Source organism: Salmo salar, chromosome ssa15, assembly GCF_905237065.1.
Source record: "Salmo salar chromosome ssa15, Ssal_v3.1, whole genome shotgun sequence".
Lineage (NCBI taxonomy): Eukaryota > Metazoa > Chordata > Actinopteri > Salmoniformes > Salmonidae > Salmo > Salmo salar.
The window spans coordinates 28825568-28846959 of record NC_059456.1 but is presented as its reverse complement, the minus strand read 5'-3'; the positions used below and the strand labels follow the sequence as shown (position 1 = coordinate 28846959).

Below are 21392 nucleotides of genomic sequence, written 5' to 3'. Positions count from 1 at the left end.
ACGCAGACACAGCAGTTTCCATTTGAAGATGTTTATGTGATTTTGGTAATCCGAATGACTTGGACACTTATTGTTGTGGTTCTATAATAACGATGGTCATCTAAAGCTTATTTCCTGAATTTTTACACAATCCAATATGCAGTCTCCTTTTAAAACAAAAAGTAAACAAAAATGCCCATCGTCATCAAGCTAGGTAGGAGATCATTTTTAAATATGTTTAAGTGATTAATAAGACTGAACTAGATCAAAGGTAATTCAATAATATATATTGTGTTGCACCTTTAACCAATAGCCTAACAAATAAACCCTTGAACAAAGTCAAAGACTTTTGATTGTCTTTATTAAGACATCCTCTATATCAAATTTCAGCCAGACCGACCAGCCAGACCGAGCCGTCTGCACGCCCGACCCCCACAAGTCTAGTCAATAACTCAACTCTCTCCCAACACAATTTCCTTCCCAGTTCAGACCCAAGGGAAAGGTTTACATATATATATACTGCTCAAAAAAATAAAGGGAACACTTAAACAACACATCCTAGATCTGAATGAAAGAAATAATCTTATTAAATACTTTTTTCTTTACATAGTTGAATGTGCTGACAACAGAATCACACAAAAATAATCAATGGAAACCCAATTTATCAACCCAAGGAGGTCTGGATTTGGAGTCACACTCAAAATTAAAGTGGAAAACAACACTTCAGGCTGATCCAACTTTGATGTAATGTCCTTAAAACAAGTCAAAATGAGGCTCAGTAGTGTGTGTGGCCTCTACGTGCCTGTATGACCTCCCTACAACGCCTGGGCATGCTCCTGATGAGGTGGCGGATGGTCTCCTGAGGGATCTCCTCCCAGACCTGGACTAAAGCATCCGCCAACTCCTGGACAGTCTGTGGTGCAACGTGGCGTTGGTGGATGGAGCGAGACATGATGTCCCAGATGTGCTCAATTGGATTCAGGTCTGGGGAACGGGCGGGCCAGTCCATAGCATCAATGCCTTCCTCTTGCAGGAACTGCTGACACACTCCAGCCACATGAGGTCTAGCATTGTCTTGCATTAGGAGGAACCCAGGGCCAACCGCACCAGCATATGGTCTCATAAGGGGTCTGAGGATCTCATCTCGGTACCTAATGGCAGTCAGGCTACCTCTGGCGAGCACATGGAGGGCTGTGCGGCCCCCCAAAGAAATGCCACCCCACACCATGACGGACCCACCGCCAAACCGGTCATGCTGGAGGATGTTGCAGGCAGCAGAACGTTCTCCACGGCGTCTCCAGACTCTGTCACGTCTGTCACGTGCTCAGTGTGAACCTGCTTTCATCTGTGAAGAGCACAGGGCGCCAGTGGCGAATTTGCCAATCTTGGTGTTCTCTGGCAAATGCCAAACGTCCTCCACGGTGTTGGGCTGTAAGCACAACCCCTACCTGTGGACGTCGGGCCCTCATACCACCCTCATGGAGTCTGTTTCTGACCGTTTGAGCAGACACATGCACATTTGTGGCCTGCTGGAGGTCATTTTGCAGGGCTCTGGCAGTGCTTCTCCTGCTCCTCCTTGCACAAAGGCGGAGGTAGCGGTCCTGCTGCTGGGTTGTTGCCCTCCTACGGCCTCCTCCACGTCTCCTGATGTACTGGCCTGTCTCCTGGTAGCGCCTCCATGCTCTGGACACTACCCTGACCGACACAGCAAACCTTCTTGCCACAGCTCGCATTGATGTGCCATCCTGGATGAGCTGCACTACCTGAGCCACTTGTGTGGGTTGTAGACTCCGTCTCATGCTACCACTAGAGTGAAAGCACCGCCAGCATTCAAAAGTCACCAAAACATCAGCCAGGAAGCATAGGAACTGAGAAGTGGTCTGTGGTCCCCACCTGCAGAACCACTCCTTTATTGGGGGTGTCTTGCTAACTGCCTATAATTTCCACCTGTTGTCTATTCCATTTGCACAACAGCATGTGAAATGTATTGTCAATCAGTGTTGCTTCCTAAGTGGACAGTTTGATTTCATAGAAGTGTGATTGACTTGGAGTTACATTGTGTTGTTTAAGTGTTCCCTTTATTTTTTGAGCAGTATATATATATATATATATATATATATATATATATATATATATATATATATATATATATATATATATATATACACACACTAACACACAGAAACAGCAAATCCTCCATATAATTAATATCATAGGACTAACAGTACTGTAGAGCTATTTTTACTTGCACACAGCTGGGTCGCCCCGTCCTCTCCCTAGGGGTCCACCACCCTGCAAGCACCCCAACCCAGCACTCCCCAGCCTGCTTTAGGATCTTAGTGAAACGTTAATTATTGGTTTTGTGTGTGTTAGGCAAAGGTCAGAGTGACAACCCACAGGGCGCCAGACCCCCAGGGCCAGGACTGACCAGCCCAGCAGTCTAAATATGTATCTCTCCTGACGTGGGCATGTTTTCAATACAGACTCCTTATGAAAGTTGCCCAAGTATACCCTTAATCTTATAATGCATCATATATAGTGATACATAACTTGACGTTGTGGGAGGATAACCAACCTTCCAATTAATGGCAATGCATTTCTTAGCCACTATAAATGTTTGGTTACATGATTTCTTCAGAGTCTCCAGTATCAACATTTGCAAGCAAACAAAAACAGGGATAAGTGAGAATCTGTAGACCTGCTGAGATAAAATAACATACTCTTTGCCAGATTTCACACCATAACATATGCAAATATGTCCCTTTTTGTGTTTTACATCTCCAGCAGAGAAATGACATTTATGACTGCATGTAATTCAGTTTCACTGGCATATAGTACGTTCTATGGATGGCCTTAAACGGCAGTAATTTATGTCTGAGATGATATGAACATGACTGGGCATTCAAACCTATCTGTATCCATTCATCATCGTCAGTAGCTTCTACCAGGTCTTCCTCACATTTTTATTTTACATGTTTTGTGCATTGGGAAAAGCCTCTATCAACCCTTGGTACAGTTTGGAAATCAACTTTGGAGGTTTGTCAGACTGCCTTAAAATAGTATCTGGCTTGTCCAGTGTTTGCTGCACAGAGAGAATAAAGTGTTGTATTTGCAATATTTCACCTCACCTCCATCACAGACTTGTCTTCCCTGGCTGCCTGTCCCTGCTGAGACCCCTGTCACCATCTGATCCTCCTAAAATGAGTAATGACAAAGAATTACCTTGGTGTACATTTATTCATGATATTATTTAACAATAGAATCAATGGTTTAATAATTGAAATGACCCTTATTCCCAGATCCCAGACTGTAGCTTTAAGTTTAAGCTGCTATCTTGTAGCTACTGTAGGTCTACCAATCAATTCAAGATGGAATGTATCATTCACTGATATTGTTGATATAGGCCTACTGCAAAATTCACTTGAGCACTGTAGACTGGTCTTACCTGGCTATCTGGCCCTGCTGGCCCTCTGTCACCATCTGATCCTAAAAGGACATGATGAGCATAGTGTTGTGCACTTACTGCACTAGAGGGCTGCATTCCCACTGGATGCATGCGGGACCCATGGGAATGGGCATTTTTCATGCTACATGCGGGAGTGGGCGGTCAGACAATCTTGGGATGAAAATATTTTTGTTGTCCCGCAGATTATTTGGAAATGGTCCTCTTTCTGCTTTGTATGCATTAGTTTACCTATTGAATTAAAAGATATATATATTTTTTTTGCATTACATGCTGACCAGACCGCATGCACGCGTGCATCTGCGTGCGCCATTGCGCGCATTTTGATATTGTCCACCCACACCAGACGCGATCAGGACACAGGTTGAAATATCAAAACAAACTCTGAACCAACTATATTAATTTGGGGGCAGGTCGAAAAGTATTAAACATTTATGGAAATAGCTAGCTAGCTTGCTGTTGCTAGCTAATAAATGCTGGGATATAAACATTGGGTTGTTATTTTGTCCCGTTGAATAACTATTGTGGATCTTAATAAATCCTCTTTGGGCTAGAGGGCAGTATTTTGACGTCTGGATGAAAAGCGTGCCCAAAGTAAACTGCCTGTTACTGTCACGTACTGACCAGTAAAAGGGGTTATTTGTCATTGTAGTTTGGTCAGGGCATGGCAGGGGATGTTTGTTTTGTGTGTTTTGGTGTTTTTGGTTTAGGTTCTATGTTTTCTATTTCTATGTTTAAATCTAGTTTTCTATTTCTATTTTGGGTTTTTGGTAGGACCTCCAATTAGAGGCAGCTGGTTGTCGTTGTCTCTAATTGGAGGCCATATTTAGTTGAGGTTTGTTTCACTTGTGTTTTGTGGGTGGTTATTTCCTGTATAGTCTGTGCACCTTATGGGACTGTTTTGTCGTTTGTTTCTTTTGTTTAAGTGATATTTCTAATAAATTAAGAAGATGACCACTTTACCCGCTGCGCCTTGGTCCAATCCTTACGACGCCTTTGACAGTTACTCAGGCCCAGAAGCTAGGATATGCATATAAGATTTGGATAGAAAGATTTGGATAGAAAACACTCTAAAGTTTCTAAAACTGTTAAAATAATGTCTGCGAGTATAACAGAACTGATATGGCAGGCAAAAACCCGAGGACAAACCATCCAGAAAAAAAAAAGTTCAGCCTACCACTATTTCCAATGGCTGTCATGTTTAATATGAAGAGAAAACCTCCCTAATTGCAGTTCCTAGGGCTTCCATAAGATGTCAACAAGTCTTTAGAAAGAGCTTCAGGCTTGTTTTTGTAAAAATGAGCTAGAATTTGTAGTTTTTCTAAATGGATCCCATTTTGGCTGTAGTGTTTTCATGCGCGTGGATGAGAATGCGTTCTTTGTTGTTTATCTCCGACAAAGACAATAACGATTCTCCGCCTTAAATGTTAGCATTTATTTATGTATTAGGGTACCTGAGGTTTGATTATAAATGTTGTTTGACTTGTTTGGAGAAGTTTATTGGTAACGTTTGGGATTCATTTTGTATGCATTTTGAAGGAGGGAAACCGGTGGATTATTGAATGAACCGCGCCAGCTAAACTGAGTTTTTGGGGATATAAAGAAGGACTTTATCGAACAAAAAGACCATTTGTGATGTAGCTGGGACCTTTTGGAGTGCCAACAGAAGAAGATCTTCAAAGGTAAGGCATTTATTTTATTGCTATTTCTGACCTTCGTGGCGCACTGCCTGGTTGAAAAATGTTTTTAATGCTTTTGTGTGCGGGACGCTGTCCTCAGATAATCGCATGGTGTGCTTTCGCCGTAAAGCCTTCTTGAAATCTGACACAGCGGCTGGATTAACAAGAAGTTAAGCTTTTTTCTGATGTATGACACTTGTATTTTCATGAATGTTAAATATTACTATTTCTGTAATTTGTGTTTCGCACTCTGCAATTTCACCGGATGTTGTCGAGGTGGGTCGCTAGCGCCACGCCTAGCCGTAACAGGACTATCGTACCACCATTTTATTACGTTTGCAATCGCAACAAATAATCTGCTCAGACGCCAACCAAGGATCATCAAAATCCATGCTATAAATTCTAGGACAACCCAAAGATTCCTAGATGCCCTTTCAGACTCCCTCCACCTACCCAAGTACAAAAATCGGTTAACCACATAACTGAGGAACTAAATTTAACCTTGCGTAATACCCTAGATGCAGTCGCACCCCTCAAAACAAAAAACATTTGTCATAAGAAACTAGCTCCAAACGCACCTTTGTGGAGGTCTTTTTTGTCAACAATGTGGCCTCATTAACCTGGGCACAGTGGCCAGGTTAATGATTTACGAATGTTCTACTGTTAAGGCTTCTTCCCCACCTACTGAATGTACTGTACAGAGCTGCATTAGTCACTTCAATTTACCTCATTATTCTCATTCAGTCTGTACCACAAACATACATATGCCCACACACTCACACACACACACACACACACACACACACACACACACACACACACACACACACACACACACACACACACACACACACACACACACACACACACACACACACACACACACACAGGCATCAGAGCTGCGTCAGTCCATTCGGTCTCTTTGCACTCAGCCCTTTTTTCCTGTCTCTTTCATCCCAGCATCATCTGACAAAACCGCAGCAGCCCACAGCTTCTCACACCAGCAGTGGCGGACTTACTATTAGGCAGAAGAGGCAACTATCTCAGGCATCACATCATCAAGGGGCCTCAAGCTGAGTTTTTATTTTATTTATATAAAAAATGAATGCCCAGCTCATGAGGCCCCTTGATGATGTGGTGCCTGAGATAGTTGCCTCTTCTGCCTAATAGTAAGTCCGCCACTGCTGGTGTGAGAAGCTGTGGGCTGCTGCGGTTTTGTCAGATGATGCTGTCTTGTGCATAATCGACGAAGGCCCAAGCTATCAAAACAGGACATTGGGCAAAGGCCAACTAAGAAAGAGGATGTCAGCAAATCCAGAAATTTTTCACAGCAGTGCTCGTCATGTGATCGGCACTGAACTTCCTTCCCTATAGCATAGCTACAGGAACAGGACAAATCACACATTTTGCTGTCTTATGATATGGTAATTTCATTATGAATCTAGTGTGGATAGTTGAAGAGTTTATTTCCAAAACGCCATATCCACCAATGTTTTCATTTGTGTTTTTTCATAAAAAAATATTGCTTACGGGTACTTTCATATGTGTGTAAAATATTATTGTTTTCAGATGTTTCGATTTTAGATGTGTATGAATGTGTTGTTCTGCAAAACGCTACGGTATCCATCCATTGTTTAGCTGGAATGGAATGTTCTTATCCTGTATATTTGACTGTGATATGTGAATGTCTCATCGATCGTAAGATGAATGCACTTACTATATCACTCTGGATAAGAGCATCTAAACAATCATACACCATGATTAGATAGTGAAAAAACACTCGTATCTCTTTCATCATTTCTTTAAACAATAAAAGCTAATTTACCAATATTTCTGAAAATACAGTGCCTTCAGAAAGTATTCATTGAGCGGTGCACAATTGGCCCAGCATCGTCCGGGTTTGGCCGGGGTATGCCGTCATTGTAAATAAGAATTTGTTCTTAATGACTTGCCTAGTTAAATAAAGGTAAACATTTAAAAATAATAATAAATACCGCTTGACTAATTCCACATTTTGTAATGTTACAGCCAACAACAAATCTCACCCATCTACACACAATACCCGAATAATGACAAAGGGAAAACATGTTTTTAATTGTTTTTGCAAATTTATTGAAATATCTTATTTAGATAAGTATTCAAAGCCTAGAGTAAATACATGTTAGAATCACAAATGGCAGCAATTACAGCTGTGAGTTTTACTGGGTAACTCTATAAGAACTTTGCACACCTGGATAGTGCAACATTTGCCCATTATGCTGTTCAAAATTCTTCAAGCTCTATCAAATTAGTTGTTGATCATTGCTAGACAACCATTTTCAAGTCTTCCCATAGATTTTCATGCAGATTTAAGTCAAAACTGTAACTCGGCTACACAGGAACATTCACTGACTTCTTGGTAAGCAACTCAAGTGTAGATTTGTCCTTGTGTTTTAGGTTATTGTCCTGCTGAAAGGTGAATTAATCTCCCAGTGTCTGGTGGAAAACAGATTGAACCAGGTTTTCCTCTAGGATTTTGCCTGTGCTTAGCTCCATTCTGTGTTTTTTTATTCTGAAAAACGTAATGATTACACGCATACCAATAACATGATGCAGTCACCAATATGCTTGAAAATACTCAGTAATGTGTTGTATTGTATTTGCCCCAAACATAACACTTTGTATTCAGGACAAAAAGTTAATTGCTTTGCCACATTTTTTGCAGTATTACTTAAGTTCCTTGTAAACAGGATGCATGTTTGGAATATTTGTATTCTGTACAGGCTTCCTTCTTTTCATTCTGTCAATGAGGTTAGCATTGTGGAGTAACTACAATGTTGTTGATCCATCCTCAGATTTCTCCTATCACAGCAAATCAACTCTGTAACTGTTTTAAAGTCACCATTGGCCTCATGGTGAAATCCCTGAGCTGTTTCCTTCCTCTCCGGCAACTGAGTTAGGAAGGACACCTGTATCTTTGTAGTGACTGGGTGTATTGAGACACCATCCAAAGAGTAATTAACAACTTCACCATACTCAAAGGGATATTCAATGTCTGCTTTTTTATTTTTACCCATCTACCAATAGGATCCCTTCTTTCCGAGGCATTGGAAAACCTGAAGTTCACTGCTCGACTGAGGGACCTTACAGATAATTGTATGTGTGGGGTACAGAGATGAGGTAGTTATTTGAAAAAGAATGTTCAACACTATTATTGCACACAGAGTGAGTTCCATGCAACTTATTATCTGACTTGTTAAGCACATTTTTACTCCTGAACTTATTTAGGCTTGCCATAACAAAGGGGTTGAATACTTGTTGATTCAAGACATTTCAGCTTTACATTTTTTTATCAATTTGTAAATATGTCTGTGTGTGAATACTTTCTGAAGGCACTGTAGATATATAGCATTTTGAAATGAAACTCTTCAGTTATTTACATTGTGCTTGTAATTATTTTTTTCAGTAGGTGTTCTAGGTACAGTGATAATAAATCTGAACCCAGTTATGATAAAAGATTACAGCAAAATATGTTTTTTTTATTTGATTGGATACAAGGCATTTAAAATAATAGAGGATAACACAAAAAAGTAAAAAATAAAATAATTTTCCATTGTGGTCCTCTAAGTTCTAGAGAAGAGCCACCTCTGCAAAATAACTCTACCACTCCGGAGTACTACATTTATTCATCAATCATTCATTCCATTCATCATACGTCAACACCTTCTACTCATGAGACCAAGCCCATGCATATACAGTTATACAAACTTGCAGGAGAAAACAATAGTCCAGTGTTTTCTAAGGGCTCAGCAGTAATTTTCCATTCCTGTGTGGCTTACAGTGGTGTGTCTGACTTGTCTCTTATCTCTTTAAAAAATATATAAAAAGTAACACAATATTTACATTTTAGTCATTCAGCAGACGCTCTTATCCAATGCGACATACAGTAGTGAATGCATACATTTCATACATTTATTTTCTGTACTGGTCCCCCGTGGGAATTTAACCCACAACCCTGGCGTTGCAAACAGCATGCTCTACCAACAGAGCCACACGGGACCAATATAATAACAATAATGAGGCTATATACAGGGGGTGCCGGTACCGAGTCAATGTGTGGGGATACATGTTAGTCGAGGTAATTTGTACATGTAGGTAGGGGTGAAGTGACTATGCATAGATAATAAACAGCAAGTAGCAGCAGTGTACAAAACAAATGGGGGGGGGTCAATGTAAATAGTCCCGTGGCCATTTGATTAATTGTTCAGCAGTCTTATAGCTTGGGGGTAGAAGCTGTTAAGGAGCCTTTTGGTCCTACACTTGGTGCTCTGGTACCGCTTGCCGTGCGGTAGCAGAGAAAACAGTCTATGACTTGGGTGACTGGAGTCTCTGACAATTTTTGGGGCTTTCCTCTGACACCGCCTATTATATAGGTCCTGGATGGCAGGAAGTTTGGCCCAAGTGATGTATTGGGCCATACGCATTACCCTCTGTAGCTCCTTACGGTCAGATGCTGAGCAGTTGCCATACCAGGCGGTGATGCAACCAGTCAGGATGCTCTTGATGGTGCAGCTGTAAAACTTTTTGAGGATCTGGGGACCCATGCCAAATCTTTTCAGTCTCCTGAGGGGGAAAGGTGTTGTCGTGCTCTCTTCACGACTGTCTTGGTGTGTTTGGACCATGACAGTTCGTTGGTGATGTGTACACCAAGGAACTTGAAACTATCGAGCGCTCTCCACTACAGCCCTGTCGATGTTAATGGGGGCCTGTTCGGCCCGCCTTTTCCTGTAGTCCACGATCAGCTCCTTTGTCTTGCACACATTGAGGGAGAGGTTGTTGTCCTGGCACCACACTGCCAGGTCTCTGACCTCCTCCCTATAGGCTGTCTCATCGTTGTCGGTGATCAGGCCTACCACTGTTGTGTCGTCAGCAAACTTAATGATGGTGTTGGAGTCGTGTTTGGCCACGCAGTCGTGCATTCCAGGTGACTACCTCATGATGCTGGTTGAGAGAATGCCAAGAGTGTGCAAAGCTGTCATCAAGGCAATTAGTGGCTACTTTGAAGAATCTCAAATATAAAATATATTTGGATTTGTTTAACACTTTTTTGGTTACTACATTATTCCATATGTGTTATTTCATAGTTTTGTTGTCTTCACTATTATTCTACAATGTAGAAAGTAGTAAAAATAAAGAAAAACCTTTGAATGAGTAGGTGTGTCCAAAGTTTTGACAGGTACTGTACATTCAATGGCAGTTAACTGTAAACAATGAGCTGTTCAGTTTTCATAAGGTTTATAACTAGATGGTTGCTTTTGTGTGTCTGTTGAATACAGCGTGGGGGCAATGGTAATACCACGTTCAAGGAAAATGTATTTGCTTACTAGGTTTGGTGTGCAGATTGCAGTCTTGGGAATGAGCTGATCATCCCCTCCCTCCCTATGAGCACAATTTTTGTTTCAAAAGACGCTGAAAATACGTGGAAAAGACGTCTTTCAACCAATTCTGCTCACTGGGTTACTTCCTGATAACGTACCTTCTGACATTTTAGGGACAGCATGAAATTCCCCACATAGGAATGTAAATCAATTTTAAAAGACATTTTAAAAGGTAAATATAAAAACAATGGAAACACGTCTTTTTTTTGCTACTTCTGTTATTGTGTGCCTTTTCTAGAATAAACCTTAAATAAATAACAAACAAAACAATGCTTAGGTGTTAACTTCAACTGCACGTTGATTCAAACTTGCTTGTTTTGTGGATGATAGATGACAGACGACAGAGCACTCGTGTTGAATATGAATTTACAGAAAGTTATGCAAGAGCTCTCTCTAGTGGTGGAGCTGTGAATAGCGTAGACTTCTTGCTAAGGACATGAGACTGTTATGGGTTGGTTATTAGCAACGAAACGGACACATGCGCAGCTATGGGGCAAAACAGAATGGGTTGGCTTAGATTGTTGACAACGTGTAAATCATTATTTCGTATCCAATGTTTTTTTGAAAACATAAATAAATGTGCACAATGAGCACTAGTTGTCTCTCAAATGCATCGTTACAGTTGTTGTTTATCTAGCTAGTGAATTTTTGCCTTATTAGCATTGACATGAAATCAGTCAAAACACCTCAAAACAACAGATGGTATAAAGAACAAGATGAAACTAGCTGAAACCAGCCACTTATGATTGCCAACGTTGCAGTTTCTTGTCATTGTTGGTAGCTATCTGGCCATCCAGAAATACAACACATGGACTTCTTTCCCACTGAAGCTGCGCATCGTTTTCGTGATGTAATCAGCTAACACATTATTCCCTGGCGTAACTTCTTCAGAGAGTTGCAAGAAATACAAATCATAAATTATTTAAAACATTTTAGGCCTACATTTGGGTTTTGGTTTGAAAAAAAAAATTCCCAAATGCTCTGTGTGACCACCCGCCAATGTGGCTGGTGAAAAATACATTTTTACCCGCCAATGCGTAAATCTTCCTGCATTTAATTTCCAACCGTGCCCCTATGAGATAAACTAATAAGATACACTGTTCTCTTGCTCTGCATCAAAGAGTGATATGAATATTTTAAGTTAACCAACCTTGATTGATATATGGACTGGTTTAACTCACAGAAGCTGATTTGTCTGCAGACAGTGTTGTCATTTTGATCAGTGAAAGTTTCAATGAAGTACTGTTCAACATTACTGTTATGAAATGACTCTTCACTGTTCAGATAAATAAACTCTAACTTGATTTCAAAGAAGTCTAATACAAATCCCAGTGTACTGTATTTTAAATGACTATGTTTTTTTTCCAGACACATCCTTTCTATTTAAAGGATGGGTGGGTCAGGAAGCTAGTGACGTGTACTTGGGGATTGGGCTAAACCCCAGAGTAAAGATTGTCTTTAATCTATAACAGGCTATCTCTGGAGTAAACACCACATCATCCCTCCGTCATCCTCCTACATATAGCACCCAAAACCTAGAAACTGTGGGACGACTCCGTCACCACCATGGACCTGAGAGTGAGTCACTTGGTCACATGGCTACATGATCTTCATGATCTTACCTGCCAATCTGTCAGCTCCAGGCTGAGTCTCGGCAGTTCTTGCCAAGGCAGAGAGACGGCCTTACGGCCATGTCAACACATCCTAGATTTGGGAATCGTCACTCACGGGAAGGGGAAAGATGGAGAGACGCTGTCTACATCCCAAATGGCACCCTGTTCCCTATGTAGTGAACTACTTTTGACCAGGGCCTACAGGGAGAGAGACAGGAAGAATCTCTCTTTTAGTATGCTCTGGAGAAGAGCTTGCAGGTGTTTATTCTCACAAGTGTTTATTCCATGGACAACCACACTCCTACACACTAACCCAACAGTGCAAGCAAGCGAACAAGCAACATAAAAAACACCCACACACAGACTTCATTGTAAACGCTCTCACACATGCACACGAATGCACATACATATAATACTGAAGCTCATTTCCTTCTTTATTTGTAACATACTGAACACATACAGCATATGAACAAACCGTTGCTTTAATGATCATGCAGGAACAAACTGTGCCGACTGAGCTCATTAGGTATGGGACAAAATAATTGATATTGGACTGACCTTTAAAAAGCTATTAAAAGGCGACCATGTCGACCCATCAGTAAGCTGTCTTGTCATGTTTAGCCCACATACACCATCTCTCTCATCATCTTACTCTCTCTCCTCCCCCCTCCTTTTATCTCCCTCCCTCCATCTCCATCCCCATCTCTCTCTGCCTCCCTCTCAGCTGATAAAGCTTATTGTGGCCAAATAGGCTTAGGAGCATCACTATGGCAACAGGGAGTCCGTAAGAGGCTTCACAAGGCACTTCATCTGGGGCTGTGATCTGCTGTTGCCCTCTGAGACATTGCCCCCAATCTTTGTAAACAAGCTATGACAGGCCATGCCTCCGGGGAGGAGGGGACTGTGTGTGTGTGTGTGTGTGTGTGTGTGTGTGTGTGTGTGTGTGTGTGTGTGTGTGTGTGTGTGTGTGTGTGTGTGTGTGTGTGTGTGTGTGTGTGTGTGTGTGTGTGTGTGTGTGTGTGTGTGTGTGTGTGTGGAATCAACCACAGGCTATGGCTCCAGGTAGGAGGGGACTGTGTGTGAAAGGGGTGGGGTTTACTGTATAACACTAAGTGAGAGTGTGTGTGCTCAAAGACTTCACAAGCAAGACGAGAACTATCAGAGTCCATGCGACCGACAGCAACACATCTTCCAACAACATCTCTCTCTTCATCAATCTTTTGGTCATAATATACATTATATATTCACTCCCTTGTGAATTCACTCCTGCTATAGCTTCCAAGACTGACGAGAGTTCAGGTAAGCAGAGTTTATTCATACAATGTTTTGTTTTAGTTTAAGGGGAGATGTGAAGTATTAGTATGGACTACAATATGTGCCAAGTGAGATTTCTGATAGGCAGGGTGTTAAAAGTGGACAATATAGTTTTAAAAATTATAATTTATCCAAATCAGTAAGATGCATATATTTCTTGTCTAAGAAAGACGCACTATACACTAGATGAGAACGTCTTTAACCTTAAATCTAATCACACCTATCTACAATTACATAAAACTTAAATAACAGGGAAGCCTATCTACTTCTGGAAAGTCCCATGAAAAATCACCCTTCTATTCCATGTTATCCAATGTGTTCAGTTTTATCCATAGGAGTAGTGTGTTTGAGCAAATTAGTACAACATTAGCGCCATTTATACCTGGTGCTAACATGCAGCTTGTGTCTGGATCAAATCCACATTCTGATTGTGCCCACATTTTCAGACAGGTATAGACAATTAAAATATTAATTGTGAACTGATTTTGATGAAGTCTAAGTTTCAAATCTGTGTAAATTCAGGACGAAAGTCACATGTTAGCACCAGGTATAAGCAGGGTTATTCTGGGCAGGAGGACAGAAGAGAGTGGGACACATTCCAGGAAACAGGAGTCAATGCAGGAGCCATGTTTATACCTGGTTCTGAGATGCAGCCTTTGTCTTGATCTTGTCCACATTCTGATTGTGCCAACATTTTTTAGACAAGTGTAGATGATCAAAATAAATATTGTGATCTGATTGTGATCAGATCTTAAAAGTGTAAACAGACAAGATCAGGTCAAGACCAGGACGAAGGATGCATGTTAAGGTCAGGTATAAACAAGGCTTAGGAAATACTTGCATATTCATGAGTTAACCTTACAATTACACTCGATCAATATGGAAAGTGGTTGGGATTAGCACTGATGGCAGGATGGAAATACTCCATTAAGCGTTCATGAATACTCATTGTAACATTATTATCATTATTATCATATACATATGACCTCACTGAAATTATAAATAAGGAGTTGCAGTCAGTATCATAATAGGTGCTTAATAATAAACTGGTCTTAAATACATCTAAAACTTAAAGCATTGTATTTGGTTCAAAATATTTTCTAAAACCTAAACCTTAGCTGGAGATGTGTATAAAGGGTGTGACCATTGAGCAAGTTAAGGGAGAAAAACTCCTAGATATAACATTGGATGGTCATGTATCATGTTCAAGCTCTTGGGACACATATGCTCCGGTCATCAATGTCTATTTAAATTTTTTATTTAATAAATACTTTTGACAGTACTGTATGCTGTGGTTAAGGCTACGACGGCGCCAGTCCAATGAGTGGAGCTTACTCAGGTGTTCAAAAGCCATATCAGACTGAAAGATTAATGCTTCTTAGGTAGTTCTTTATGAGGTTCAGTTTAGAAAACGATCTATCTGCAGAAACGACAGTTACAGGGATGGTAAAACAGCTTGATTGCCGTACTAGCAACATCAGGGAAACATAAGTGAGTGGTGCTTCAAATAGAGCAGTTCTGCAACATCTTAAGCCTAATTGAGTCTCTCATTCTCCTTAATTGCCGGCCGCAACACGTTACGGAAAGAGATTAACTGTATAGGATGCTCTGGGGACAGATTGTCTGGATACTGAACAGCCCAAAATTTGTTGGTTGGATTTAATTTGATTTAATTTATCTTGGAATATAGCCAGACAAAACCCGCTGAGTAGTGGCTGAATTTATTCGCATTCTGTCTCCTATTAAAACTTTTTTTAACCTTTGATGCAAGAGAGAAAGAGACAAGAAAGTAGTCAAGATGACTAGCTTGATTATGTCTCCTCCATGTATATCTCAATAGGTCGGGGTTTTTTAGTGTCCAAATATCCACTATTTCTAATGTGTTCATAATATTTGTGGTTTTCTTAAGGGCACGGTGATGATAGTTTGTACCTTTACGGTCCAAATGGACTACGGTCCATTTGGTTCTACTGACAATTGAGATGTACAAACTATGGCATAAGGGGACGACAAGTGGATAAGAGGCAATCTGTAATTTCAATTAAGACATTAACGAGTGAGCTAGGACGGATGTAAATCATGTAATCAATATAACTATTTGTTCAGTGCTTTTGAAATGTACAGGACAGAATTTAGAACATTGGCCATTCTTACAGTGTTCTTCGTGTACACCAAGTCAGAGCCGTAGGATAAATAAAGGGGGCATATAAGCAGACAATGAAAGCTCTTACAATATTCGATGATTACATTTCTCTAAAACAGTTTATAGGCTACATGTGCACCACCAAGTCAGAACAGTAGGCGAAATTAAGAGGGGTAAATAGACCAGATTATTAGGGTGAGGCACATGGGCTACAAACAGCTTACTACACAACATACACTTAGTATTACTTTCTTAGCTACAGTATACATATCTCCCTGGCATATTACATCATTTATGCAGTGGCATACAATACATTTTTGGACTCATCTTGTTGTGCTGTGCTCTCTTGAACAGGAAGATGCGCGGCGGTTTTGTCATCAAACATTGTCATCAAAGTCTGGTTATTCTTTCGATTTGTGGTGCTTTCAAGACAACTGGGAACTTGGTAAAAAAACAAGGTCGAATCATGATGACGTCAGTGATCTAGAAAGAGGCTCGAGTTCCCGACAATTCCGAGTTCGATGACCGTTCAAAACTTAGTCGGATCTCGTTTTTTCCCCGAGTTCCCTGTTGTATTGAACTCACTGAAGTCAGATTTCCCAGTTCTGAGTTAACAGTTGTTTTTAGCATGGCAGAAATCATGCTGGATTGACAGAATGGCCAATGATGAATGTTTATCATTTAAACTTGGAAAAGAGACCCTTAAAACAAGATTTGGGACCACACAGCCACTCCTCTGTATAGCAGGCTAGTGATTGCTTTGCATTGCTTGCAGTTGGCCACTGATTCCTTCCAAACCACTCATTGTTGAATTTGAGATTTCCAACTTATTGTGTAATGTTTATGTCCAATGGCTGATGAGCACCGATACGTTTTATCTATAATTTTTCTTCATTATTTCTCTTCATATGACAAGGATTAAAAAGGATTTGCCAGTAGATTGTGGACTTCATTCATGATGATGACTGCTAGCTAAGATTTTGAAAGTTTGATGTTGACATGATCAGTCCAATCAAAGCTACTGTAGATATAACGTGATTTGATATAATTTTTTCTGTGGCCAATGACCTTGAGCCTTCTTGAATGGGCACTTCTAATCTAATTGCCATGGCAGCACCCAAGGGGCTTGAATATTCAACCGCTACCCTTAGATTTAACAGTGACGTAGTGTCCCCAGGAGTGACAGAACACTGAGCCAATCACGGTGCAGCTAGAGAACATTACCAACCCCTACGCTCCGTATTTTCCGCTGGCTGCCCCACCACCGACAGATAGCACTGAGCTAAGCTGAAACACCTGCCTTTTGGAGCTTCCTTACTCAAGAAAGCAAAAAAGAGACCATGTTTGTATGCTGCTTCATTAACTCAATTATTCTAATAATGTTTTTGTTTACATTGTTTGCAAATTGATATGTGACACTTATTAATGCCAAAATAACATGCAAAACAGGCAACCCCCCAAAAATAATGTGTGGCTAAAAACAGGTGGGGCTCTGCACTGAATGATGGGTCGCCACTGATTATTTGGCATTAATAGACTGGTTTTACAAACAACTTTCCACCCAAGCTGGGAGAGAGTGCGAGGACGGCTCATGTCATGCAGGGTCAGGTACAATCTGCAATGTTTGAATTTCCAACTTTAATTAGCCTATTGAACAAGTCATTATATTATTGCCAGAAGCCAACAGTCTAAAAATGGCAACATTGCGACACATTGTATAGATTGTGAAATGTTATTCTTAACATGAGAAAATTACGACCAAATAGGTCTACCAATAAACATTTATCCATTAGCCAAAGCAAAGCTAAACGGGTTCCAGAGAAACTGTCTGACTCCAGTGGCAACGCACAGTATTACACAGAGCCATGATTGCATGGAACTCCCTTTCATCACCAATTACTCAAGCAAACAGCAAAATTACCTTTAAAAAAAAGATTAAACAGCATTTAATGGAACGTCGGGGACTGTAAGGGGACACACAAAAACACGCACACATAGACAGACACATCCTTGTTTTTACTATAATGTTTTATTTGTTATATTGTTTGTATATCGTTGTATTTTAATTTCTGTGACTGTCCTTGTCTATCAGTGTATCAGTGTTTTGTTACTTGTCATGCTTTGTGTTTTTTTGTGGACCCCAGGAAGAATAGCTGCTGCTTTGGCAAAAGCTAATGGGGATCCAAAAATATCAATATAGCTTTGGTACCATTTAAGTCGAAAAGTTACCTACCAAAATGCTGCACTGATCTGATCGTATAGAGAGCAGGGATGGGACTAATCTCATGCTGTCTCTCTGTCTGTCCAATAAGCCCATGTTTATAAACACATACATTGTTCATCTACGTAATTTACAATAAAAACCAACACAAACATAACCAACACAAATATATATATTTTTTTATCAAAATCCCACTTTCGATAATAAAAACAAGAAAAAATCAAGCCAACACAGATGCACTGATGGTCAAATTAGTTTATTCCGATTATTTATGCATATAACAAACAATATCTTATGTAATTTTCAGCTTTATAAATGCATAGAACAGCCCACTTTAGTTTTAATGGACACCCTTGGAAGAGGTTGACAGGAAGTGGGAGTCATGAAGCAGAGAAGATTGCATCCCAAATGGTACCCTATTCCCTATATAGCACTACTGTTGACCAGAGCCTATAGGGTAGTGCACTATGTAGGGAATAGGGTGCCATTTAGGACAAAGACGCAATGGGAGTGGATGTGAAGGAAGGGACTAGATATAAAAGGCTTTAGCTTGTACAGACAGACACCTGAATAACAGGAAACACCTCTCTCTTTGTGCTGTTCTCCTTTGGGAATGTTTTTTTGATCTGTGATAATAGCCTGTCCAGGGGAGACAGGTGTAGAAAGCCTCCAAGCTGTTGGCAACAAACAGACATTAGCTAGCAAGGTACGCACGTTACCTGTACCTCCCATGGGTTACATTGATGTGATGGCAACCCAGGCTAAACAGACTATCAAGACATCCACACAATCCATCCAATGAAATCGTAAGATTACTAATGATCCTCTCTTATACAATATGGAGAATATCAATAGGAGTACTTTGTAGGATTCCCTTCACTTCCATTTACAATGACCTTTTTCATCAAGAAATATTGAGAAAACCTCATTGTGGAAAACCAACCCTATAAGTCAAATAGTCCATACCACAACCTAGCAAACACAGTAGACTTTGCTTTTATTGCATGCACTGTACTAGAGAGGCACTGTACTACAGATTTACACCATGGCCTCTCCTCACACTCCCGCCTGGTTCCTCCCATGCAGCACGGGGCACGAGGGGGACAAGGCGTTGGTGGCGATGGCCTCGTGGTTCAGTTGGAGCAGCGAGTCGGACTACCGGAGTCCGCGGCGGGACCCGTCTGACGTGGTCACGGACACCCTGATGCTGGAGCTCAACTGGCAACTGAAGGAGGCCGAGAGGATGCAGCGTGAGAGGGACAGCGAGTACCGGCGCCTCCAGACTGGCGTAGACTACAGCTGGCTGGTCAACACGCCACGCAACACCTACGACGTGTTACCTGGTGAGAAGCTGGGCCTGGAGGACCTGTGCTCCAAGGTGCATCCATCCTACTGCGGAGCTGTCATACTGAGGTGAGTAACCTTTGACCTTAGTTGTTTCTGTACTTAACCCCCTAACCTAACGTATCAGAGAGAGAGAGAGAGAGAGAGAGAGAGAGAGAGAATCAAATCAACAGGAGCAAGGGTACTGGTGGGGGCTGACCTATTTGAAGGCCTAAGAACTTATCAGCCTAATCTGAGAGGAGTAAGTATCCCATCTCTATGGGAAGACAGAGGGGCCACCATTAAATATCCCATCTGCTAGCGGCCAGCCAACGAGCAAGGGACTCGAGAGCACTGATGCTGTCACAAAAGCATGGTGGAAAAGCAGAGAGAAGCTCTTCTGATATAATAGGCTTGTTTGGATCAAAGGTTTTTCAAGTGCATTAGTGATAGCACGTTGTGGTGGTACAGTGGCGATGGTAAACGCTGCTGAGCGAATAGTACGAGCTCATCTCCTTCCCACGCATGTACTCTCTGAACCCTCCATGAGAAAACTAGACGCCCACGTAGTTTCTCTCCTGTGAATATAACTAGGCAAAGTGAAAAAAAGCTATCGATTACAGCGGATGGCTTAAGGTCTCCTGGTTTTGTACTATTTTGAAATCTATCGATAAGTCATCCATTTATCTTGATGCATATGTATTGGGGGAGGTTTGGAACCACACTCACATGATGAGTCCTGAAGACTTGCGTTGGCTTCTTGTATGAATGCCTAGGCTTGAGCTTGGTGGGCTAACAGTCTTGTGGTGCGCAAGATACCTGGGTTTGAACCCTGGCTGAGTAACATGAAGACCTGTGTTGGCTCTCTGAGTTAATTCCTAGGCTTTAGCTCAGGGGCCTAACCTAACATAGCCACCCTGACCAGGCACACATGGGTCTAGCTGAGACATTTACATTTTAGTCATTTAGCAGACGCTCTTATCCAGAGCGACTTACAGTAGTGAATGCATACATTTCATACATTTTTTTTCTCTGGACTGGTCCCCCGTGGGAATCGAACCCACGACCCTGGCGTTGCAAACACCATGCTCTACCAACTGAGCCACACGTGATCCGAGACCGATTTGACTTCTCTCTTTGATATCCAGGTTCCGCCAGGTGGTGACTGAGAACGAGCCGGAGGTGCAGGAGGTGTCTGCCCTTTTCCGCACAGTCGTCCTCGAGGCCTTGGACCGCATGAGGGAGGAGCAGGAGGCGCAGCGGCTCTCGCGCCAGTGGAACAACAAACGGGCCATGAGCATGTCTCTCATGAACTTCAAGTCACGCGTCAAGATCAACCCTTTTGGCAGCACCTTGGGCCTGACCTCGACTGGAGGGGGAGGGGAGGGTGTGTGCGAGCTGAAGACGGTGTCAGAAGACGTGGAGAAGGCACTGGAGGAAAGGGCTGACAGGTCCCAGAGGGTGTGGAGCATGCCCAACTTCAGACACAAAGGGCTGTACGCTACCAAGGCCGTCTGAGCTGGGGATCCACAGGACAGTGTTGTGGTTCAGTGGAGGATAGAACGACGCTAGTGAGAGGTAGCCTATACCAAACCCCTGGAACCTGCCCAGTCTGCTTTGAACAAGAATGAGGAGAAATAGGAGACATGTCTCTCCCATCCCCTCCTTCAGCAGTGTGGGGTCATCCACTATTGAAAGCTTTTGACTTATGAATTTGATATGGGGAGCTATGCTAAGGATATTTCACAATGTTTTGACATTTTCAGACACATTCTTTGCTGTACCTTTATTGTAAATTATAGTTTCTAAGAAAATTGTGTTGCTTTCTTTATAACATAATACTCCGGAGCTACATGTACTTCAATTGTAGTTAACCAATGAGACTTACACATGAAACAATCAACAAGTTGTTTTTTTCTCAAGCATTTTTTTGGCACTGTGAAGGGAAGTGCTGCTAATCATAGCTTTTTAGAGACCTTTTAATAACTTGAAAAATCAACAGTAAACTGACTGCTCTATTAGAGTGGTTACCATGACATTGTAGATTATATCAATCTTCTTTCTAACTCTATACCGTTGGAATACAGTGCATCTTGATCTCTTTGTGTTGTCGGTCTTTATTGCTATTGACTTATCAGCAAAATACAATTTCTGTGCAAATATTTCAAATCACTTTCTTATGGCAATTTCTCAGGAGAAAAGCATAAAAATCCACATCTAAGCTAAGGGGTAAGCATGAG

The 21392-nt window shown here is 41.4% G+C and overlaps 1 protein-coding gene across 1 annotated transcript; it reads left to right on the top strand.

Moving 5' to 3' along the window:
• Window positions 1-13292: 13292 nt before the first annotated feature.
• rd3 (retinal degeneration 3, GUCY2D regulator) lies at window positions 13293-21253 on the top strand. Its single transcript, XM_014143980.1, has 3 exons — window positions 13293-13450; window positions 18916-19242; window positions 20301-21253. Exons 2-3 carry the CDS (start codon window positions 18950-18952, stop codon window positions 20668-20670), a joined length of 663 nt encoding a protein of 220 aa, XP_013999455.1. The 5' UTR covers window positions 13293-13450; window positions 18916-18949; the 3' UTR covers window positions 20671-21253.
• The last annotated feature ends 139 nt before the right edge of the window (window positions 21254-21392 follow it).

Coding starts and splice junctions, on each gene's coding strand:
- rd3 (XM_014143980.1), top strand. CDS start 18,950: ATGGCCTCGTGGTTCAGTTGGAGCAGCGAGTCGGACTACCGGAGTCCG. Junction 19,243..20,300: donor TGCGGAGCTGTCATACTGAG/GTGAGTAACCTT, acceptor TTTGATATCCAG/GTTCCGCCAGGTGGTGACTG.